At 36.3% G+C, this 25,766-nt stretch overlaps 1 protein-coding gene across 1 annotated transcript; it reads left to right on the forward strand.

Moving 5' to 3' along the window:
- The first annotated feature begins 403 nt into the window (after nt 1-403).
- LOC110824094 (mitochondrial inner membrane protein OXA1-like) lies at nt 404-25,364 on the forward strand. The gene is made up of 10 exons (XM_022054627.2): nt 404-853; nt 934-1,394; nt 1,795-1,885; nt 2,044-2,091; nt 21,706-21,764; nt 23,361-23,436; nt 23,539-23,670; nt 23,876-23,983; nt 24,570-24,624; nt 24,849-25,364. The coding sequence occupies exons 2-10, from the start codon at nt 949-951 to the stop codon at nt 25,109-25,111; spliced, it is 1,278 nt and encodes a 425-aa protein (XP_021910319.1). The 5' UTR covers nt 404-853; nt 934-948; the 3' UTR covers nt 25,112-25,364.
- Nucleotides 25,365-25,766: the final 402 nt, after the last annotated feature.

Here is a 25,766-nt window from a genome sequence, read left to right on the forward strand (position 1 = left end):
TACATGTTCCTATTAATAGAGATGTAAAAGTCAAACATCCGAAACCCTTTAAAAAATAAGCAAGAAATATAAAAAAAAGACATCGAGATTGAAGAACTTTAGAATGAAGATGGCCTCTTGGAGAGAAAATCCTATAAGGGTTTTGTGTTTTATCATTCACTCAAACATTATGAGATTTAACGAGGAATTTATCGCTCGGGTAAGTTCGGTGTATCTACAAACACACACACCATTTTTCCTTTAAATCCTAGGCTGATGGTCTGCACCTTTTATTCTCCTCTTCAGTCATGGGCTTGGGAAATCAGTCCTCCGTAGAGGCCCATCATATATTGATAACATTTATAAAATTTGAAAAAAAAAATGATTTAATTAAATATTTTGATTACTCAATTAATAATATTCTGATTGATTCAGTTCTAGTTCGTTTATCTTCGATCGGATTGGTTGATTAAGAGTCTTTGAATGCAAGTCCTATTTTTTAGTGTGCTTTTTTAGTTGCACCCTAGGTGGGAAATTTATTGCTTCATTTCATTTCTTAGGTACTATTTGCGGCTGCTCCGATTATTGTGATTTGGATATTTTTGAGCTAGGTTTTGTTAGAGAGGACTTTTCTTATTTCTTTTCATGCGTGAATTGTCCAATTGTGGTGGGGTTTTGAATCTAGGTATTCTGGAATTACGAAAACAAGTTCTGTTATTGACGTGAATGTGTAATGGGTTCTGTGGGTTTTTGATCTTAACCTTTTACGCTGTTGTTTTTGTTTGTCTCTGAACCATATACTGTTCCATCTCGGTATCAGAATCTCAACTCCCACATCCTGAATTGCCATTGCTGGAGTAACGACAGCTACAAGGTACCTCCTCCTCCTCTCTATTTTCTTTCCCGTGCGTTTTACTGTTTCCGTTTCTCTAACTTCTCTTCTTTGTTTCCTAGAGGGAGTCTGCATCAATGGCTTTTAGGCGTAGCCTTTCGAATATGTCTTCTTCTCTTCTTACTAGAAGATATCAGCCTTGTTTAAGCTATCTTCTCCATGATCGTGATACCAAAGAGGAACCTATCGGCCTCCATGATGTTGGTCGGCGGAGCTACTCTATTAGCAGCTTCAACAGTTCGATTCCCTTATACGAAATCAGGTCTTTTCACTTCTCTCGGTGGCCTGCCTTTGCCCCATCATCTTCTTGCCGCTTTATGTCAACTTCCATCGGTGAAGGATCGAGCGAGATTAATGCCTTAGGGGACGTTGCGCAAGTTCTCTCAGATACCACCCTGCAAACTGCGGCTTCACATAGTGCTCCCGTAAACGAGGTAGCAGTTGCGGCTGCTGATTCTTTCTTCCCTGTTGCAGCCCTGCAACATGTCATTGATAGTGTACACTCTTTTACCGGCTTTAACTGGTGAGCAAGTGTCTAACCATTCTTCTTCTACTAGTGGCAATGACAATGAAAAACTAGGAATTTTTGCATTGCTGGACTTGTCATCTCATACGTTGTTCTAAAAGTTAATTTTGAACCAACAATATATCTGGACACGAGAAAGGAATTGGTCACTTTTGCTCAAAGAAATTGGGAAGAACCATTTTAAGTACATTGCAATTGCAACACATTGGGTTTGTGGGAAGCAATGGTTAAATTTCATATATTATTACAAATATGTACATGTGATGTCCGAGACTTAATGTCTGAACCCCAAAGTTTCTACTTTTGCTGATTAACATATAATTTACATTTCACAGTTCATTCTGCCGTATGTCATTTATCAGCAGAAGTTTCAGATCTTCTTTATGATTTGTTTCAGGTGGGCTTCCATAATTGTAACTACTCTTCTGATTCGAGGAATAACAGTTCCCCTCTTAATAAATCAACTGAAAGCAACTTCAAAATTGACTGTATGTTGCCTGGTCTCATGTTTGATTCTTTTATGCATATTCATCCCCTTTTTCTACAGTCTGTTGCATAGGTAGAAAGAGGATAATACCTGAACTCACTTCTCATCGTGTATTAAGTGTTAGGGGATACATTTTCAGTTCATTCTTCTTGTTTGTAGTTATTGAGGCCACATTTGGAAAAAATCAAGCAGCAGGTGCAAGATAAGGTATGATACTATATCCCCTGCTTTTAGGCCAATGTCTTTAGTTTTCTTGGAAGTTTCTGTTTTTTTCTTAATGTCATCACTTTAACCGTGTAATAATCCTTTGTTCCTTTTAGTTGTCACCTTAGTGCATATTGGTAATTCAGGTTTTCCTAAAACGCTTCGAAGAAAAAAAATCTTGATTTAAATACTGCTACTTAGCCGAGCCCTAACATGTTTTTGATGTTAATATTCGAGCCTAGTGAGAGAGTTTTTTGCCAATGCTAGTCATGGTCTCGATGTTCAGTTTTGGCTGGTTTCTTCATCCATGTCATTTCCCCTCACCGAGAAAATTCTTGGTCATTGAAAGATGTTTCAATGTGGTTTTGGACTAGAAAATTCATGAGATCCATACAATCTGGAAGAATGGAGTTCAAAGCAAATTCTCCATCTTTTGTTTAACTTGTGGATGAGGTGGTTCTTCAAATTGTTACGTATGTTCTTTTGGGTTATAGAGAATGGTACGTGGGTCAAGGTTCATAAACCTCTCTTCACTGGGATCAAGAGAGGAAGCGTCAAGGAATTGAAGGAGAAAAATGAGAGAGGTGAGGGGCTTTTGCTAGTCCCAGAAGGTGCAAAAGCTAACGGCTGGTGTTGGATACTTTTGATAATGGTGCAAGCTTGTGGTTTGATGCTAATTAAGGGGAAGGTGGTCAAAGTTGACCCTTGCTGGTTGGAGGTTGAGCTGAGAGGCCTTTAATGGTCACTTGGCCTTCGACTCCTAGAAAACTTTAGTTGGATAGTGTGGGAGGGATGGTCTTTCTATGCACGCGGTTAGCTGGGAGTCAAGTTAACAATTGTTTTATACAAAAAAGGCTCAAGTTCAAGAGCAAGACAATGTTACTCTTTGCCTTGTAGAAATCAATGATTGAGATAGATATATCATGTCAATTAGTGTTGATTTTCAAATTGTTTTGATAAGAATACAAGAAGACTAATGAGCCAACACTTGTAATGAAAAAAGTCTATGCCAACACTTGTAATGAAAAAAGTCTATACCAACAACTATTAAGAAGGTAAATGGGTTGTTGGCAGGAATATTCATCAATCTGGAACCGAATCGAATTGGATTAAAAACTGAAAGTGAGAAAAGACTTGGACTCAATTGTTTCTCATTTGGTCCAGTCCAGCCTAAACTGAAAAAGTTTTGGTCTTATCCAGTGCGGACCAAAATAGATTAAAACATTTTTTAAAAAATATATATTTTAATTTAAACAATATTATATTTATTATATGCATATAGATATTATACATACATATGTATTTTATGCACTTATAAACAATGTATGTATGTACATATAATGTATATATACTCCATCTAAAATATAAATATATATGTGTACACAAATACAAACGTGAAATGGACAAAGAAGAGGAGAGGTAAAGATGAAGAGGAAGATGATGAAGAGAACATGAAGATGAACGTAACTAGCGGTGGCAGTGTAATGTTTCTCTCTTCTATAGAATTGCACTGGAAGCAAAATGGAGGTTGCTTTTTTTTTTAGCTATATATGATGAAAAGTAAAGTGGACTAGCATGAGCCAATGACGATGTTGGATAATGGACAGGTGTGGAGAAGGTGTATGGTCTTTTGACGTTAGGCATGCTGGGAAGAGAGGAGAAGGTCTATAGGTGAGTGAAAATAGGAGAGGGTTTAGGTCAACCTTTACTTTTTGGGATAATGAAACTGAGTGGCTATTGAGAGCATTATAGGAATTTTATTGGAGGAAAGGAGGGAAGTTTGGGGGGAGGAACATGGTGGCAGGGAGCATGAACTGTTGATAGCTATGGGAGGAAGCATAAGGGGCAATTATTCGGTGATCACCGAGAAGAAGGGAGAAGCGATCAGGTACAATCTTTGTTCCAGTGGGATCTCAGGCTGGGGGATGGTGGAGGATGATGGTGGTGCTGTTTGAAATGATGGGAGGAGTGTTTGAGGTATTTGAGTAGTAGAAAAAGGTAAAATTGAGCACCAAAGAGGAGGAGAGTTGCCCGGTGGTGGAGCAAATGATTGTTCCCTACTCTCTGTGGTGCCCGAGTTGCAATATGGAGTTGGTAGTCAGGCTAGAGTTTAGAAGAGGGAATAGTTCCGCTGAGGTCGTGAGAGAAGGAATAGTTCTGCTGGGGTCGAGAAGGGAAACGGGTAGGGAAAAAGTGACTAGATTTCAAGATGGCTTGGGTTTTAATTTAAATTTCACCAAATTATAGGAGAGGGACATCGTTTCAAGAGAAAAGAGGTGATGAGAGGGCCTTGACCCAAGGAGCTTATGAAGAAAGCTGAGGCCATAAAGAAGACGAAATTTACATGGGCTGAGAAGGGGAAGTGGATAAAATAATTGGATTGGGTCCAAAAGCATATATGCACCTGTGACCAATGCGTGCTTGGAGTGAACAGATTTGAGAATAGGGGAAGAGGAAGAAAATTGTGATCGACTTAAAAAGAGGAAGCATGTGAGGGAGTTAGATATGGCTTATGACAATGAGGATAGTAACAAAGAAAGAGGGGAGAGTAGTTGAAGGAGAGACGAAGCGGAAAAGAGGGAGGAGACACCAATAGGGGTGGAGAACCACAAAGGGGCGTGCAACAGGGTGAGGGCTAGGGCGGGTCCACTACTGCTTTGCCACTGGCACTGATTTCAGCTGAGAGTATCGTAGATGAAGAGAAGTTTGGGAGGAGGGAACAATTGAATTGCAGTTGATAACACAGGTGGAAGGGGGTGTAATGATGTCAGCGAGATTGGGGGGAGGAATGAGGAAGACAATTCTTAGTGGGTGCTTCAAAATATTCAACATATTAGCAAAATACTCAGAGTTAGCTTTGATGGACTTGATGAACATACCGTGACATTATTTATAGAAATTGGAAGAAGAGGAAAGAATAAGGTGAGGGGCGTCGACCAAAGCTCTCGGGAAAAAACAAACATGGAGTAGAAAAATTAAGGAAGTTGAGAAGGTTGCATTCAATGGTGAATTATGATAGCTCGAGGAAGGAGGAGAAGAAGGGTGAGACAGTGATTTTAAAACTAATGCAATGTTAGGAAAAATTATATTTTGAAATGTTAGGGGGATTCAATGATCACAAGAAGAGATCAGTTATTAGGGGTTGTATGATGGGGTGGAAATATGAAGTAGTTTGTCTGTAGAAAACAAAGGCAAGTTCCTCTATTACTAGTATGGCTTGAAGTATTTGGAAGATTAGGGAGATTGGATGGAGGGAGCTTCTTACTATTGGGTTTACTGGTTGGACTGCCATTTTATAGAATGATGATGTACTCGATTGCCTTGAGGTAGTACTTGGGCTCTACTTTATTTCTTGTCTCTTTGAGGGTAGAAGGAAAGGATGGAGGTGGGTGTTTACGAGATGTATGGTAGAGGTGAGGATAGGGAAAGAGTCAAAACTATGGGAGGATTTGGAGGGGTGTAGAAGGAAATGAGATCTCCCATGGGTCGTTAGGGTGATTTTAATATGGTCATGCGAAGACAAAAAATATCATATGAACATTTTTGTAGGACTTGTGCTAATGAAGTTTGTGAAACCTTAGACATGATACATTTGATCGATTTGCCCTTGGTTGGGGGTAAATAAACATGGTCTAATCAGAGGTCAAACCCGATATGTGACAAGATTGATAGACTTTGTGTTTGTGAATTGTCAATTTTTGCGTATTTGTCAGAAACTTTTGAGCACACCATCTCAAGCAACTTCCCTATTTGTTTAGACTCTACAAAATTAAATGGGGTCCATGTCCTTTTAGGTTTGAGGACAAATAGCTTAAGGTCATTGGATTTAGGAAAAAAAATAGAGACTGATGGAACGAAACAAGAGTGAAAGGGAACGCAAGCTATAAGGTAGCTAAGAGACTTCAGGCAATCAAGATTGAAATATAAATATGTTACAAAGAAGAGTTGGAAGGAGGGGGAGGAGAGTGTTCTCACTCAATCCTTATTTTAGGACCTTGGGGACTTGATCGTTTGGAGGGGAATGTGTTTTATTCACTGAATACTTGGCACCCGTGGAGTCCATTCGCCTTGAATTGGCTAACATACTGTAGATGAATGATATTTCTTGGAGATAGAAGTTAAGAACTAGATGGATAAAGGAGGGTAATAGAAACACAATTTTTTTATTGTATGACTAAACATCACATAATAGTTAATTATAGAAACTGATGGCAAGGTGGTGAAAGGGAATGAGGGGTTGAGGAATGGAGTCAAGTCTTTCTTTTAGTAAGCTCTATGAGGAGGACTTTTGTTGGAGGCCTAAGCTAGATGACTTGGACTTCTTGACCCTACATGAATAGAGTAATTGCATGCTTGAATAAAATTTTTTTGAGGAGGAGATCCTGGAAGGCTTTATGCAAATGTAGTAGGAACAAAGCACCTAGGCCATTTCCAGAATTTTTGACATGTTGTTAAGGGTGACATTGATGACTTATTAATGAGTTCCATGAGATGGGTTCCTTCATAAAAAGCTTAGACTCCACTTTTCTGGTGCTTATACCCAAGATTTAATGGGTGACTAGTATTAAGGATTTTAGACCCATTAGCCTTGTAGGTTGTGTCTACAAGCTTATTGGAAAAATATTAGCAAGAAGAATGGCGAAGGTGATGAAGAGCATAGTGGGGAATGGTAACATGCTTTTGTGGAGGGAAAACATATCCTAGATGCAGCCTTAAGAGCCAATGAGATTGTGGATGAGCTTAAATACAAGAATTTAGAATGTATGTCGTGCAAACTCGATATGAAGAAAATCGAAGATCATGAGAACTGGAGCTTTCTCGATTACATGTTGGAGAGAATGAGAGTTGGAGGCAAATGGTGCAAATGGATAATTTTTTGCTATGAGGGTCCATTAGCTATCTTCAAAACTAACTGTGGTCTCAGGTAATATGACCTATTGTCTCCATTATTATTCATCATAATTATGGAAGCTCTTGATGCATTGCTCTTGATATGGAGATGGAGATGTTAAAACGATTGGAGGTGGTACTGGTGATCAGGCGATGGAGGTGACTCATTTGTTCTTTGCTGAGTGATACTTTGATCTTTTGTTAATCGAATGAGACGATCGTATTCAACCTTAGATGTATCCTTGTGTTCCCAAGCTATTTCAGACTTCAACATTAATCTTGCTAAATCTAAGCTGGTGAGATGGGAGAGATGTAAGTAGATTAGGTAGCGTTTTGGGTTACAGGTGTGTGCATTTGCCGATTAAATATCTAGGATACCATTGGGAGCCAAATATAAAGAAGTATCGTTGTGAATCCTGTGTTGGCTAGGATTGAGCAGAGACTGACCAGGTTGAAGAGAAACTTTCTTTTAAAGGGAGGAGGCTCAAGCTTATCAGACACACTATGTCCAACATCCCAATCTATTATATGTCCTTATCGGCAATCCCAGGAAGCGAGGCTAAAAAATGGAATCACTCCAATGTAAATTCTTATAAGGTGGCACAGAGGATGATGCGAGAGGATATGGGAGGATCGAGTCAACTTCTATAACTCATTCAATGTTATGCAATACCGAAATTTAACTGTTTAGAAAACTCCTCCCTCTAATTGAGTCTAAAATGCTAAAGAAATGCAAAAACAAAAATTAGGGAAATAAAATAAAGAAAGGAAAAATGTCACGGACTTACCAATAAATTGATCTCTGCTCCTTATCTCAATAAGACTTCTGAAAACTCCTGCTTCTTGAAGAACTTGAATAAGTTAAATTAGCAAAAATACTAATAGAAGAAAATGCCAAGCTTTCAAAAATTTCTCTCAAATTGATTGTAATTGGTGTGTTTACAACCTATGGGCATATACCTATTTATAACATTTTCTGGAATAATTCTAGATGATTACAATCTTTTGAAGAAATTAATAAAATAATATTTTAAATAAAATTCTATTTAATTTTAAGATAATTACATAATAAAATATTTATTTTATCCTATATAAATATAAGATAACTAATTAAATAATCTTAAGGATAGAATTTGCATTAAAATAATAATTAAAATAAGATGAGATTTATCTCATGTGATTTTCATATAAAGCATATGGAGAAATTAATTTAGGCATATGAGAATTAATTTAAAAACATGAAAAATTAAAAGGTGGAGTCCACAAGCATTAAAATTAATAAAATAAAATTATTAATTAATTAAAAGTGGGAAGGGTCGGTTTTTGGACAACCTGGATGGGTTGGGGTGGCCGACCCGCTCGAGTCTTGCAAAGTAGGCCCATGGCCAGTCGTGGGCATGCATGTTTGGGCCAGCAGGGCCGGTTTCTGGCCCGGCTGCGTGGGGGCGGCTAGGTTAGCCTCCTGGCGTCTTCCTCTCCCGAGCCACGGGTCGCACACCGGGCAAACTTATGAGCCGCACAGGGCTGTTGCAGGGCGTGGGCTCGGGCCACACACATGCGCCCTTATTGGGCATGGGTTGGATGGCCAGCACAATATGCCCCCCTTCTTCTAAAAGATTTGTCCTCGAATCTGAACCTTCCCTAACATGTTTACTCTGTTGTTGGTACATATCATGACTTGATTCAAAATTCCTCTGGGATCTGAATCAAATCTTTGTAGTCCACTTGCCATGGTAATTAGCTGTAAGAGGAGAACAGTATGATTATGCAAAGAGTGGTTAAGGTCAAAATGAATCTTTTTGTAGGTAAGTGCAATTAAACTTTTTTTTTCACAAGAGATATTCCTTAACATTCTGTCTCTGTTTTCAGGACACTCTCTTGTTTTCTCTCTCTGTTTTTCTCTTAATAGACTATCTTTACTTGTCTACTGGCAGTCTTTATGCTCAATGGATCATTGACCTTTTTTGCGACCTGTTTTTCTCTAATGTCCTTTTTGAGTATTCAAAGGATCGTTTAATTTTGACCTGATTTTCATGTGCCTCTTTTAGTGATAAAAGAACATGATTCAAGCCGTCTTTTCTCAATGAATATCAGTTGGTGCAACCGCTATGTTGTACCTGTCTGTCAAACTGCCACGGTCTCCCTAGTATCAAATGATTGACATGCACAGGTACAATATCACAATATACCTCGTCATGATTTTTTTTGATGGAGAACGGTACTATAACTTGCTTGGTAACTTGGATTTCACCCCACTCATTCAACTACTGTAACCGATAGGGTTTCGGATGCTTGATGCATGTCAACCCTGCTTTTTCCACGAATAGAGTGTTTGCCACATTAGCACAGTTACCACTGTCAATGATCATTCTACATACCTTACAATTGACAAGGCATTGTGTGTGGAAAATGTGTGGAAATTGTTCTCCCTCTGCTTGTTGCCTTCACTCCTAACTTGTAAGTTAAGAGCTCTTCGGACAACAAGGACATTACTCCCAAGTGGAGTATTTTTAATGGATTGAGACATAATGTAGTACCTACAAGAAATGTTAGTGAAAAGAATACATTCTTTCCCTCACTTTCGCTCGTGTTTACCTCATAATCTCTTAATTGACAGTTTTGTCTGTCAAGTTGAGCGTCTGGAATTTGAATCACTTGAATTGGGTCTGCACGTTAGTTTTTATGACACAACAAGAAACCTTAAAAGGATATGATTTCTATGAAAGCTCAGAAACAAGCACACAGAAGGACTAGTGTGCTTCTTGTGTGTTAAGCAACTAGAATCGATTAGTCACTTATTTTTTTTCTACTAATAGAATAAAAGTAAAATAAAAGATAGGTACGTAGATCACAAAGATTGACAAGATGGATTGATGTGTAGGGATCCGATCAAATCCCAATGGATATAACCGAAAGGTGTACCTGTGTATACTTCCCCCGATTTGTCGGCTACGCTCTACGACCGCTAAAGTTTTTTCATGCAACCTTGATGCAAGATTATAGAAATGTAATTTGAAAATTAAATATGGATAATATGCGGAATGAAAACAAAAGTTTTCGTTCGCACCCGTTATGTGAGGTACTTTGTTTTCGATTTACTAATTAGGTAGACTATTCTGCTTTTGTTATACAAGATACAAATAACGTGCCAATTGCCTAACGGGTGCAATTGGAATATTTTTGTAATTTTGATATATATAATTTTTTTTTTAATAATAAACACGAACCACTTGAATTGAATGGATAGAAATGAATTCAAGCGGCATGCAATATGAATTAACAAATAAAAAATTAATTTGAATTGTTAATTAATGAACAAAAATACTGAAAGCAATAAAGATAAATTTGGGTTTTAGAAGCTTAGACTCTGATAGTAGATGATGCGGGAGGGTGTGGAGAGAATCGAATCAACTTTTATAACCCACTCAACGTTATGCAATATCAAAACTTAACCGTTTAGAAAACCCCTTCCTCTAATTAAATCTGCAATTCTAAAAAGAATGCAAAAACAAATACTAGGGAAATAAAATAAGGAAATGAAAAATACTACAGACTTACCGATAAGTTTATTCCCCCGCTCTTTGGTTCAATAAAACTTTTGAAAGAAACTAAATTAACGAAAATGCTAATAGAAGAAAAAACTAAACTTTCAAGAATTTCTCTCATATTGATTGTAGTTAGTATGTTTATAACCTATGAGTAAAGACCTATTTATAACATTTTTCGGATAATTTTGGATGATTATAATATCTTGAAGAAATTAATAAAATAATATTATAGATAAAATTTTATTTAATTTTAGGATAATTACATAATAAAATATTTATTATATCCCATATAAATACAAGATAACTAATTAAATAATCTTAGAGATAAAATTTGCATTAAAACAATAATTAAAATAAGATAAGATTTATCCCATGTGATTTCCATGTAGAACACATGGGAAAATTAATTTAAGCATGTAGGAATTAATTTAAAAACATGAAGAATTAAAAGGTGTGGTCCACAAGCTTTAAAAATAATAAAATAAAATTATTAATTAATTAAAAGTGGGAAGGGCCGGTTTTTGGATAACACAGACAGGTTGGGCCGATCGGCTCGCTCAGGTCTCGCAAGGTAGGCCTGTAGCATGCGCGTTTGGGCCAGCGGGGTCGGTTTCTGGTCCGGCCGCATGGGGGCGGCCAAATTGGGCTTGCCAGCTACGGGTCTTCCTCTCTCGGGCCGCGAGTTGTGTGCATGGGCCACACGCGTGTGCCCTCGTTGGACATGGGCTGGATGGCCAGCACACATATGAGTTGGTGCGCGCATGTGGGCTTCCCTTTACGCACATGTGCATGCAGGGAGCCTTGTTCGCACATGACAGGTCTTCCTAAGGCGCGACATGGGTCAACATTTTGCCTTTGGATTTGATCTTCTTGGGCCGTGGTCTACTTTGGTCATATGGCCTTGAAGCCATCTTGGGTTGCACTAAAAGTAGGCTTTTCCTTTCGATTCTTCAAGTCTATTAATCTTACTTGGACCTTAAGCCTTCTTGTTTGGACAAACTTAATCCATCTCTTAAAATAATCCCAATTAGAAAAGTGTTCAGAAATGAAATTACTTTTCTGTTCTGAGCGTTCCTCATTGATGCAAGATTGCATCTTTGGAACTAATTCTAGACTGTTTAGGATCATATCAGGGGAGAAGCGGAAATATCATCTTGTAGCATGTGACGAGGTTAAAAAGCCTATTCACTATGAGGTTTAGGCTTGAGATGTTTGATGAAAATCAATATAAGGATACATTGATCAATGATATGAGGATGCATTGATCAATGGTTCTTCATGTGATTCTAGGGGGAATAGGGAGTAATTCATGGAAGTTACAAGGAATCTCAATAATTGAGAAGTAAAGGAATATGAGGCTTTAATTTATGTTCTCACCAAGGTGAGACTTGATGAGACCAATGGGGCTTAATGCTAGGGGGGTGTTCTCGGTTAGATGTTTATATAGTCATTTGACCAAAGAAGAGATATGGGTACACACTTTCCATTCAAACAAATATAGAAGGTTAATGTTCCCCCTAGAATTGGTTTCTTTGCTCGGGAGGCAGACATGAGATGTATTTTGATTTTAGATAAATTGATTAGGATAGGATTCCGATCAATGGATGTTATCTATGCAAGAGAAATGCAGAGTCATGTTGTCATATCCTCTTTTGGTGCCCTTTTGTGTATAAACTTTGGTATCTTGCTTGTGGCCTTTTAGGTATAAATTGGGTGATGGTAGGCTCAGTGAGGGAGGAACTTTGAGTGTAGAAAGGTCTTGGCAGTAATGAGAAGCATATTAACCTCATTCCCCTAGTCACTTTTTGGAAGGTCTACAAGGAATGGAACAAGAGAGCTTTTGATAACATGGAAGAGAACGTCGATAAGATTAAAAATAGGTGGTTCCAGACTCTAAGTTTTTATATTATAGATCATCCTCTTTGTACATCTAAGGATTTGGGAGACCTTATTGATATTCTGATAGATATGTAAATATTTTTTGTAAATGAGTTTGCACCTCCTTAGTACTTTTTTTTTTAAATACAAGAAAAATATTATTATGCACAAAAGTACCAAGAAGATACCGTCCATGTACAAAGTATAGTTACAAGTCAATCAAGTGGTTCATGACAAACCCAAAATTATCCTAATTTTTGATGTTATGACCTAGCAAAATAGAGATAAAAGTGTGAATCCATTTATCTCTAATGTTTGTAAAATTAGTCTCAATACCTTCAAAAGCTCTCGCATTTTTTTCGTTCCACACAATTCAAAAAATAGTTAGTGGAATAAGAAGCAAATGTTTTTTCTTTGTACAAAAGCCTGCCCAAGTCCATAGATCTCTACTCACATGATCAGTCATTACCCAATTTAATCCAAACAAGCTCAAAACAGTAGACCAACTGCTGTAAGTTGTTGGACACATCAAAAGTAAGTGGTTGCACGTTTCCTTATCATACTTGCATAGGTCATCTGTTAAACAGGGTGTTACCTCTCTTTTTAAGCATATCAATAGTAAAATGCATTCATTTGCAGCTTCCCAAATAAAAAATGTCATTCTAGGAGGGGCATTAGTCTTCCAAATCTGCATGATGGGTGCTGTAATGGTATCATTTCTATCACTTATGCAGATAAATTTGTACATCGAATTCGCAGAAAAACCATTTTTTTCATCAGGTTTCCAAACTCTTTTATCTCTAACATCATTCAACTTCATGCTGTCCAAAAACAAAAGCAAATTGCAGTAGTCATTGATTTCTCAATCTTGTAAGTTTCTTTTTACCTTCACATTTCAGGCTTTTCCCTCTCCCACTGTTTCATATGTTCTTCCCCCTCACTTCCTTATCACTAGCAATATCAAAAATTCTGGTAAAGCGCTCCTTAAGCTTAAAGTATCCCAGCCATTCATCCTCCCAAAATCTAATTTCCTCACCATTACCTAACTGCCACCCAACACATCCCTTGAAAGAATCGCTGTCATCCCTAATTTTCTTCCAAAAACTCATCCCTTGCGGTTTGAATTTACCTCTCCTACCACTCTCCTTTTCCCAATCGCCCCACCTCACCTGCACAACCTTCCTCTACAGTCTTCCCTCTTCCACAGGAGATCTCCGTAACCATTTCCCATGAAGAGCATCATTTAGCTCCCTAATAGACCTTAATCCAAGACCCCCCTCCCTAGTCGGTTTCTTCACCTCCATCCACCTAAGCAAATGGTATTTTCTCTTCCCATCCTCATCACTCCATAGGAATCTACATTGAATGTTTTCAAGTTTCTTCGCAATGCTAGCCGGAATGGTTAAAATAGAGAGGTAGTATATAGGTAAATTAGCCAACGTGCTTTTGATCAAAGTAAGTCTACCCCCTTTAGAGAGAAAATTCATCTTCCACCCCGCTAACTCTTTTTTGAACATCTCCACAATAGACTCTCAAGTTTTCACATCTTTAAATTTTTCCCAAGAGGTAAACCAAGATATTTAATAGGAAGTGTCGTTGTCTTACAACTGAACACCAAGGCCAACCTCTCCTCATTCTCCCAATCCCTGATTCTAAGCATTTCTGTCTTTCTCATGTTTATTTTAAGACTGGAAATCATTTAGAAATAAAGAAAGATGCATATCAAGTGAAGCATAGCATTGATAGTAGGTTCACAAAAAATTAAGGCATCATCCTCAAAAAATAGATGAGAGATCTCAACACTTTCCTCACCCTCCCCACTTCCACCCCCTTCAATAAATTCAGCTCCCTGCTGTCTTCGTCAATCTACTAAAAGCCTCCATAATAGTGAGAAATAGTAATGGTGACAAAGGGTCTCTTTGGCGCAGCCCTCTAGAAGCTTTAAAAAAATTCAACGGACCTCCACTAACCATGACCGCAAAAGAAGTAGTGGAAATACATTTCATGATTCATGTTCGCCATTTACACCCAAAACCCATTCTTCTAAGCATATAATTTACAAAATCCCAACAAACATGGTCATAAGCCTTCTCCATATCAATTTTACACAAAAGACTGTCCCACCAATTCATCCACCACTTCATTAGCAATCATCACAGCATCAAGGATTTATTTACCTTCCATAAACGTATTCTGGTTTTTGCCAATCACTTTACCCAACACTTTAGATAGTCTCTTCCCTAAAACTTTAGAAATCATTTTGTAGATGCTTCCCACCAAGTTAATCGGTCTAAAGTTTTTAATATCTTTTGCATCCACCACTTTTGGAATAAGAACCAAGAAAGTTGAATTTATAGAGTTGACAAAAAGACCCCGTCCTATAAAACTCATTGAAAACAGCAAGAACATCTTTCTTGATCACATTCCAAAAGACTTGATAGAATTTCATATTAAAGCCATTCGGACTCAGCGCCTTCTCCCCATTACAATCATCAAGACACATTTAATTTCCTATTCGGTGAACGCGCTTCTAAACCATCTCTGCTTTTGACACACAACATCCTAAAGTGCAAATTATCAAGATTGGGTCTTTTATGCACATCTTCCGTATATTGTTGCTGAAAAAACAATCTTGCCATTTGCCTCATATCTTCATTACCTTTCACCACTTCCCCATTACAACAAATGATGTATCTTATCCTATTCTTATCTCAAAAAAGAAACCAATGTTAATATTTTCAGCAATAGCTTAATTAAGAGTTTATGGGGAGCTAGACTTGTTTTATCCTTTGTTTGAGGCTTTGAGGGATATTTCTGGGGATTAGAGGAAATTGGACATGATTAATGGTTGTAGTGCGAAGGTGATGAGTACTTGTGGATTCCAATGCAAGTGCTTGAATTGTTTTTGGATTTCCATTGAAGTTTACTAGAAGGGAGAAGGTAAGGAGAGGTAACTATTATGGGTTTATCGTGACTCTATTAGATAGTGATGGGACTTGCCTTGGACTGTTGGTGGCAATTTGGTATGTTTATGTTTGGCCATGGGAGGACAAGTCGAGGGTCATTTGATTCATTGACGTCAAACATATCAAAATTTTCACTTGAGAAAGTACTAAATGACCCTCAACCTGTCCGTTTGTGCCTAAATGACCCTCGAGTTCACTTTATGATATCTTGACTCTATCAAATCTTCTTGACCTTTTGTTATCTTAGAGTGAATTCATCCTTTTTTGCATTAACATCTTCTCTTTGGGTTTTGAGGAGAGGAAACTAGAGTTGGTTCAAAAATTCTTTTATAGGGTCACATTGAGTCACCAACCGGTGTCTTTATTTGATAGTTGTTAGATGTCCCTTTCTAATTTGAGAGAAATGGTTAAGAATTCATGGTATCCATGAGCTCATAGTGGCTGGACAATTTGAATGCTATGCTAGAATTAGAATAGCTAAAAAGCTTGGTTAGGTAAAGAATATGATCAAGTCTTGGATCTCACTTAATATGAGCGCAACAAAGGTATAAGGGAGAAATTAGTACAAGACACTGATGTACATGACCAAAAAGAGATTACATATGCCCTACTAGATGAGGATATAGAAGATGCATGGAAAATTTCGAACTTGCATATTTTATGCTTATGGATAGAAAAAACAACTTGAAGGAAACATTCTGGCAACTATCATCAACTAACTAATTATCATTGTTGGGATATTTCTTTATTCACATATGGTGGTTAGAGGGACCAAATTTAGTGCTGCTAGTGATACGAAGGTAGCAATCAAAGATTTTTATAATGATATCTCCTTATAAATTGAAACGTTGATAGCAAAGATTTCTCATAAATATGGATGGTCTACATTTTGGTATGCGTGGAGGAGCTTTAGAGGATCTCTTTTGATAAGATATGCATGTCCTTGATCCCTAATAAAGTGGTGGATTTTGTTTGGAATTATGGGTCAATCATCTCTAGAGTTGGATATTAAGAAGGTTTGTGGTCATGTCAGTTGGTCTTTTATACTTGTTACATCGTTGGTTTCGGTGTTGGGTGAAGTAAATCGATTGGGAGATGCATGTCTATGCATATTTTATTGTCTTGATTAATAGAGGCCAAGGGAAGTTTTAGATCCTCCAATGGTCTCAGATGGGATAACCTTTTTTCCTCTTTATTTTAGTTGTGTAGGCCTTTGGCATAATGATCCATAGAGCTATATCTTATAGTTTTAACTAAGGAGTATGTATAGGTGGTGGAAACTCTTTAAAGGAAGTTACCCAATTGCTTTCTGTTGATGACGATAGCATAGGAATTTTCATTGAATTTCATATTCATTGTAGTGTGCTTAGACCCATGAGGAGTCTAATGATGAACTTTGAAAAATTGGATTTTGTATCTATTAGGCAAACAAATGGTGATAGGGAAGTATCCTCGAGTTATGGGTTACAAGACTAATTTTTTCTCTTTGAAATATCTTGGATTGCCCTTAATTGTTTCAACATGGGAAGGACCTTACTAGTTACAAGATGGGAAGGAGGTCAACTTGTTGAAAAAATAGCTTTCTTTGAAATGGAGGTAAACTAATTAGTAAAAAAAAATACTAACCCTAGTCAAAAGTGCATTATTGTATCAACCTAATACATTTTGTATTTCCTTTGCCGTCCTTAGCAAGATTGCAAAGCATTTTGAAGTTATTTGCTGTTAGTTTTTATGATTATCCAAGGAGATACCACTTGTAGAATGGGCGACTGGCAAGTAGCATCCCGTAGTTGGAGCTAGGTAAGTGCTAGCTAGCTAAATCATTGTTGAAATTCATTTGTTGCAAGGAGAGGTCTTTAGAGGGATGTCATCAGTGTTAAATTTGGCCTTCTTAGGAGGGTTTGGATACTGGGTAAGAGGGGCTTATGGCTGTAGTTTATGGCAGTGGGGTTCAGTTAGGATTGAAGTCCTGCGGTTGATCTAGTTAGCTTTAAGGTCAATAATGCTTCCTTTGTTAGTTTTTAGGAGGACTGCTGATGTGGTAAAAGCCCTTGAGCTACTAAGTCTCTTGTATTTTCAACTTTATTAGAAATAAAATAATCTTGTTTGGTTATTTAGATTTGAACAGTTTCGAACAATCAAGTAGGAAAACTTATCTTTCTGGACACTTGGAGGATCAAGAAGTGGATGACTTGGTTGGGTTAGCAATTAACTTAGCTCCTAGCAAGACGATTCTAAACTATAGGGATAATTTGGTGGGGCCTTTTTTGAAGAATGGTGTGTTCTTGACAAAGCCTTATCAAAATCTTTTATCTTATAGTCTTGGCATATGGAGATTACTGGAATATCTCTTTCGAAATTTTTCCAATAGATATGAGTAGTGGTCTAGTGTCAAGTTCTTGTTTTTCTTTTTTTTCTTTCCTTTGGTTTAGGGGAGTTCATTATCCTCCTCCAGGGCATTTCATTTTCTCCTCTTAATAACGATACTTATTTTTCCCTTGTTGCTCTTCATCTCTTGTTAAAGACAATTTGAAAGAGCAAAGCAAATTATGGTTAATAATACTCGGTTTATTTTGTCACTCTTCAAGGGCAGGTCCCGCATTGGTCAGTTTTTTATTTCAAATGAGTGGGTTATTTGCTTCCTAATTTCTCTAGAAAGTTTTCCGTAACCTATTTTGACTATTTCCTCATCCTTCTAAAATCATGACGACTGGGATCCTAGTCCCTATATGTGGATCCAATACTCGAAGTTTCTCAAAAAGATAGGAGAACTGTGGGATAACCTTTCAATGGAGTGTTGGAAAGGTTTTAAGTTGGTAGGGAAACTAAAATTTATTAAAGTAATGTTGAAGTCTTGAATAAGGAGGTATTTGGAGATATTGAGTTAACAAGCACGATCTTCTTAATCATTTAAGTTTCTTGGATAGCCTGGAGATGGAGAATGGTTTAACTGAAGTCTAATTTGATCTTCAATTTCAATTCATAGGATCGATCATTGATGCAAAGATGACTTTTACCAATTTTCAATAAATCGGTTTTAGTTATTGGAAACGTTTCTAATAATCAAGCTTTCCTTAGTTTTAAATTAATTAAGAGACACTCGTTAATTAACCCTTATTAATGAAAATTCTTGAAAACGCTTTTAGAGTTTAATTCACTAACAACATTAAGGACTAGAAAGACTCAATTCTAACCAACAAACTAGACCACGTGGTTCATTCATATCAGATTATATATTTGTTTAGTATAAATACTAATTACCACTGGTTATCAAAATATTCTGAACAATTATGAATTTAAGAATCCTGACTAGCGATATATTATTATGCTAATTGCACAACAGATCTTGTTGTAACAAATAACAAATAATAATTTTTGTATATAGAGAAAATATATAAATACTGAAAATAAGAAAGAGAAGAAAATAAATCAATTCGATCTCACAGTCCTTGAATCGAAACTTCAATTAGATTTTCAACTGGAAATTAGAGTATTTAGCTGCTCATTTTGAATGTTAAACACCAACAACTTTTCAGAGCAAGCTAGCATAGGAATTTTACAGAAAAACAGAATCTGAGAAAGGAAAAATCTGGCTACCTTCTCAACTCTACTCCTTCCCTATGTAAAGAACAAAAAAATAATAATTAATTCTTAAGAAGATAGAGTCATCTTAGTTCTTATCTTTCAGCTTTCGAAAATGCCACTTTGACTCAATATCACGTCTGCGGATAAGAGTAGGATTAGAATTTGAAAGAGTCCAGGTAAAAACAGTTAGTATCTGCTAATGCCGCTAGGGAGCAAGCCTTGCCCAAGTCTTAATTGCTGATTGACAAATATTTTTGTGCAAAAATCAACTCAGCAATGCTATTTTTTTGGAGTTGAATCCTATATTTACACCTGCATTAAAAACTAACAAAATCCCTTAAGTTTGGTAGCAAGTAACCTAATTGTAAACTTAAACTAAGTAACAAAAATGATATTTATATACACTATCAGTAAGGAAACTAAAATTTATTAAAGCAATGTTGAAGTCTTGAATAATGAGGTATTTGGGAATATTGAGTTAACAAGCATGATCTTCTTAATCAATTAAGTTTCTTGGATAGCCTGGATGGAGAATGGTTTAATTAAAGTCCAAGTTGATTTTCGTGCCTTCCACTTCGAATATGAATTGGAGATGGAGGTCTATGATTAAATGGATTAGAGATGGGTATGCTAAGTTTACATTTTATAATGTGTTTGCGGGGAAGAGATTCAAAAGTTTTATTAAGATATTAGAGCTCAAGGATGGCAGGGTGGATGAAGAGCCTTTTTCCATTGAGGTTGAAATAACTAGTTTTTATAGAAGAATCTATGAAACGGAGATGGATTGTCATCATTTCCTTTAAGGGTTGGATTAGAGCCCTATTAGCTGACTTGAAAGACCTGTTAAGGATGCTAAGCTTGGAGATCTTACGTGGAACCTTAATTATGACAAAGTCCCTTTTTCATATGGATTTTCAATCGCCACCTTCTGAAATTGTTGCGACTTTGTTAAAAGAGGCCTTCATAAAAGTTTTCCAAGAGTTCTTTTTTGAATGGTAAATTGACATAAGCATGAAGTCAACAGTTATTATTTTGGTATCTAAGAAGGGTTAGATGAACTACCACTATATTAGTTTAGTGAGAAGTATTTACAAAATAATCACTATGGTTTTATCTGCCAAGATGAAAGAAGTGTTGGGTGGTACCATTTTCGCTAGTCATAGTGCAAATCTTGTGTGTTTGCTAATGAAATGGTTGACAATCTAAAAAGGAAGAAAACGAATGTGTTAAGATTTTTAAGTTAGACTACAAAAAACATATGGCAAAGTAGATGGGATTTTGTTAATAAGACTATGCACGATGTAGGACAAATAGGTTTGATATGTCCAATTAAGGATTTAGGGATAACACATTACATCTAAGTTTCTTAGACATCACATCTAGGAAGTCTTAAACATTATACGTACAAGTTGATTGCATCACACAATTAGAAAATTGAGAACTCTCAAACATTATTATATAACTTATGCTCTAATAAGTAAAATTACAAAACTATTTACAATGATTTATAAGTAGTCTTCCTACATAGAGTTAAACTAAGATTGAATTGGGAATACTAATCCAAATAGGAAATATACTAATAAGAATAACATCTAAGTTAAACGCTATAATAACACTTCTAAATACTATAATAATAGACTCCTAAATAGTATAGTTGTTTTACATTTAATATAATTACAATTTCTACTTTATTTAAAAAACCTAGTACTAGCTCATTCTGCATCAATGGATTGGAAGGGGTTGAAAGTAAAATGATTCTGAATTTCTAGAACCTCCTTCTTAGCTACTAATAATGGTGAGTCCAAACCTTGGGTTAAGTTCAACAATGGGTTAGTGTGGGGGATCCTCTTTCTGGGATTTGTCATGGTAAAAATCTGGAAACAATGAGATAGTTGGAATTAGAGCATTTTTGTCTCTTGGTTATAGAGTAACTCTATTGCAGCATGTTCGTCTAGCATCCCATTGTGTCATCTTTCATGGTTTAGAATTTTGGTTGCAGTTGCTGAGAGAATTGAGAAAATCGTAGGAGATTTCTTGTTGCCAGGTGTCTATAAGAATAATGGGAATTATCTTTTTTAGAAAGAACTCTGTTCTTGATATTAGAATTTGGTCCTTTGAATCTTCAGAAGCCTATACTTGTCAATCTCTTTATTCAATTCACTCATCCATAGCCAATAGTAAAATAACTTCTCTTTGGGGAAAGGATCTATTTGGACAGCATTGCTTTATAAAATTAATATTAATTACTTGATTCAAATTTGCAGGCCCCAAAATTCTCTTTCCCCTTATGTAGTTGTATATTTTTGCATTTTGAGGTGGCTTTGAGGAGGGTTGCCCTGTCATTTTTCCCCCTTTGATTTGCATTCAGTTTGCCTACTGAATTGGAGATTTTCATTTTTACATGTGATTTTGGGAGGAGTACACGCTTTAGGGTCTTTTGGCCGGGGGTGGGGGGTGTGGAGGAGGCAATTTGTTGAGGAGAAGTGCTAGAATTTTGTTTTTGAACATTCTATTCTTACCAATTTTGTGGGAAAAGATTGGAATGCCTACAACATACTGACATTTATTTTTACCTGTGTGATTTTGGGAGGAGTATTCCACACTTTGGGTGGGGGGGTGTGGAGGAGGCAATTTGTTGAGGAAAAGTGCTAGAATTTTTTAAACATTCTATTCTTACCAATTTGTGGGAAAAGATTGGAGGGCCTACAACATACTAACATGTTTTTCGTTTCTTTGCGGATTTTGATCAGGGTATGGATCCTACAGCTGTGGCTGATGGTCAGAAAGAAATGCAGAAGCTTTTTAAGGAGTAAGCAACTTTTACATTTCTCTTTGAGGGGTTTGTTGGTATTGTCATCATTGAATGTGAGTTGTACTAAGATAATAATTATTTTTTTATAGCCCCAAACGGGGGTAGTAACCTTTGAACCTCCACCCTCTTTATGGAGAGGAGGAGCGACATAACTAATCCATCAAATGTAAGTTGGTTTAGTACTAAGATTATTTTACGAGGAGTTCAGATGCTTCTATAAGGTATTGAATGTGAAAAAACACTTTTCTTGAAGACAAAAATATTAATTGTAATAAAACGTAGGACAGAGTATAGTTCTATATGGTTATGTTTTATTGCAATTTAACCATGAGTATCAAATGTTTGTTGGTTTAGTACTAAGACTATTTGACAAGGAGTTCAGATGCTTCTATTAGGTATTGAATGTAATAAAACATTTTTCTTGAAGATAAAAATATTGATTGTAATAAAACATAGGACAGAGTATAGTTCTATATGGTTATGTTTTATTGCAATTTAATCATGAGTTTTTTGTTTTTTGACAATTCAGTTTGTGGTTTGATTTCTTGTCATTTGCATAAATCACTATTTCAAGCTATTATCTTATAGTTCTTTTTTTTCCCCTAATTTTAATTCATTTACCTTTGAATTTTCACGTAATCATATTTAGAAGCATAAATATGTGCGGATAAAACTAAAGAGTTTTATGTAAAATAAAGAAAATAAACCACATTAAATTTTTACCAACAAAATCAAAGTTCAAATTGCTTTAAGTTAAATCACATGTTGAAATTGTAGTTTGACAAAAGATTCATTTTGGGAAGGCTAGAAGTGGAAGCTATCTCCTTAGTTTCAGTAACTACTTCTGACTGTGTACAGTTTCTTTGCAACATAAATATCAAATAGTGGAGATGTATGCGGTGCATGGAAATCAATCCAACATCTAAAATATTCACTGGTGCATGTGTATTACATCTATCTCTAAAAGTTTCTTGTGAAAAAGAACAAGATAGCTCAAAATCTTTAGAAACTCAAAGTAGGAAGTTGATGCAGTGTTGTTTTGTTTGTCTGATCTCCAAGATTGTCACACATGATTATGTACTCGTGCATATCCACCTTTTATTTTCATAATGATGCTAAGATGAACTGTATGGGTAATAATTTACTGATTCAATAATCAACTTATACAATGATTTCCAACATCTAAAATATTCATTAGTGTATTTGCCTACCTCTCTTAAAGTTTCTTATAAAAAAGAATAAGATAGCTCAAAATCTTTGGGAACTCAAAGAGGTAGGAAGTTGATACAGCAGTGTTTTGTTTGTCTTATCTCCAGACAGTTGCACATGGTTGTGTTCTCATATATGTCCACCTTTTATTTCCAGAATGATGCTAAGATGAAATGTTTTGAGTTATAATTTGCTGATTCATTAATCACCTTATATCATGATATGCATCTGGGAAAGTTATTGTGATGAATGCATTTGATTTGGTAGTTTCCTTGAGTCTAAATTTGGAAAAAAAAGGGTCTTCCATATCTTTCCTTTGTTTTTCTAGTAACTAATATGTTTAGCTAGGTTGATCATTTCATCATGCTGGTGTCGGTATTGCAGATATGGCGTGAGTCCGTTTACTCCTTTGAAAGGGCTCTTTATTCAGGGCCCTGTCTTTGTTAGCTTTTTTCTTGCTGTAAGTAAATTTTTGCTCGAGTAACATCTTCTGATAATTAAGTTTTTTCCATCTAAAATCCCTTTTGTAATTTTAGCCATGCCGCTGATATTTTGTTTGCAGATTTCAAACATGACAGAAAAGGTGCCGTCATTTAAACATGGGGGTGCTTTTTGGTTTACAGATCTCACTACTCCAGATAGCTTGTACATATTTCCAATTTTGACAGGGTTGACTTTCTTGGTAACAGTTGAGGTGGGTATCTTTTCTGTAATTAAAGTAGAGAATAGAACTAAAGTGGTGCCTGTTCAGATCTCCCCTGTTATTATTCTTTATGTTATAAATTCCTCCTTGGTTAATCTTATTGTCCTTTTCTTTCATTAGAAAATGAATACTCTCAGTTGAATTGTGCAATAAGTTTTATGTGGACTTGAACTTACTGATTTCATATCTTTCTCAGTGCAATATGCAAGAAGGTATGGAAGGAAATCCAGCTGCTGGTACCATTAAAAACATTTCTCGGGGCTTTGCTGTTCTTTCAGTTCCACTGACAATGACTTTCCCAAAGGTGATATGCTATTCACTATCTGCTGAAGGAATAATATTTGCGCAACATCCATAATGAAAATTCAAGGAAAATGAAAATGCACATGCACACAGTATTTTAGACGCTTTTTCCAATTGGCTTTCTGTGTCTAGCATTATGATTCTCAAATTTGGCTTGTTTTGATTTGTCTTATTTCAAAGCCTTGTCTCACTTATTATTTGTGAAAAAGAGGTCAAAACATTGACAAAGAGCAGTTTTAAGTACTTTTGAAGCAGTACTCTTTCTTGCTTGGATGTTTAGTTCCCTATTTTGGTGTCTAGATAAAAAATAAATACTGATCATCTCTACTGTTGGAAAATTGCTTGCTTTGGAAAATCGAACTCTTCTTAGTGCTTGAAGTGCCAAGATTGACAGCCGCAACTTTAGTTTCTCACTTGCACTGATTTTATAAATTACAAGGGAACTCGTTGTTCTTGCTCATAAAATTTATTTGTTTCTTTACCTCGAGTTTCTCTTTTCTTATCATTGTTTTAAATGCTTGGAGCGCTTGGTGACTGCTTAAGTATATATACCACATGTGATTGAAAGTTTTCACTTATATCTGCAGGCCGTATTTTGTTATTGGGTTACATCCAACGTGTTCTCCCTCATGTATGGACTAGGTGAGTTGTCTGATTTTGTTGTTTCACTTATCAAAGTGATATCTGATTCTACTTTCTTTCGTACTTGGTTAGAAGCTTCTCAATGTAATACACATTACATTTTTTGCTACTATGTGATGGTGTTGTCGTTTTTATCTTTTTGGTGACTCAACTTCAAACTGTCAGTATTTAGTAAATAATTGATTTGTGGGTATGGTCAATAAGACTTGATTTCGTTTCTTCAGTGCTCAAGGCTCCAGGGGTCAAGAAGTTCTTGGGTGTCCCTGAAATACCTGTGGCACCACCATCTAGTGCTCCCCAACCAAGCTTCTCGTTGTCTTCGATACTCAAACAAGCCAAAGCCATGCATCAGGTTTCTAACTCGGTTCCTGCTGAGCAACCAAAGGTAATGGATCAAAGAAGATCTTCTTCATCATCTGTTATCAGCCAGAGGCTAAGAAGCCTAGAGAATCAAGTAAAGGGGAGAAAGAAAAATAAGAAGAGGTGATGTCAGGTTAGGCATTCAAATAACTTTAAACATTTTTTTTTTTTTTTTAGTTTTATTGTTATATTCATGTATGGGATACAAGGAGCACAAAGAGAGTGAGAAAGGTACGAAGAACACAACGGCGTGAAATTTTCAACTTCACTGCTTATAATTTTGGTTTGATTAGCTGAGGATCTTGAGAAGGAAATAATGTACTCTGTGAACTGATTTTTGGAAGAAGAAATACATAGAGCCTCAGGTAGAAAAGTTTTGACTTTCTGTGTCGATTCTGACTGTGGTGAGATCATAGACAACATGGTAAGTTGGTAATTTTGGTTTAATTGCCGAATCATGTCTTCACATGTAAGTATTATGCCGGAACGAACAAATACACTATCAGTTAAGGATCTAGTTTCAGCACCAGGATCGGGACTATGAAGAATCTCCCTTATAACATGCTTGGCTTGGCCTGGCCAGAGAAATAGAATTAAGTAGCAATTATTCGAGATTTTATAGAATTAATTTATTGGGTGTTCTAACATATATTGATTTAGGAAAAGTTATATGTTGAATGTGTGAAACAACATTCTCTGCCAATGTGTGTAAGTGATTTTCTTCTTTTGGTAAATAATTGATTGGATCTGTTTCCATCAACTTCAAATTTTATGAACAAAAC

Source organism: Carica papaya, chromosome 2 (genome assembly GCF_054855325.1).
Source record: "Carica papaya isolate Zhongbai chromosome 2, ASM5485532v1, whole genome shotgun sequence".
Classification (NCBI taxonomy): domain Eukaryota; kingdom Viridiplantae; phylum Streptophyta; class Magnoliopsida; order Brassicales; family Caricaceae; genus Carica; species Carica papaya.

What these genes read in the sequence shown, in the direction of transcription:
- LOC110824094 (XM_022054627.2), top strand. Translation starts at nt 949, where the DNA reads ATGGCTTTTAGGCGTAGCCTTTCGAATATGTCTTCTTCTCTTCTTACT. An exon ending in AAGCAACTTCAAAATTGACT is followed by an intron (nt 1,886 to 2,043) that starts GTATGTTGCCTG and finishes TCTTGTTTGTAG; the next exon opens with TTATTGAGGCCACATTTGGA. An exon ending in AGCAGCAGGTGCAAGATAAG is followed by an intron (nt 2,092 to 21,705) that starts GTATGATACTAT and finishes GATTTTGATCAG; the next exon opens with GGTATGGATCCTACAGCTGT.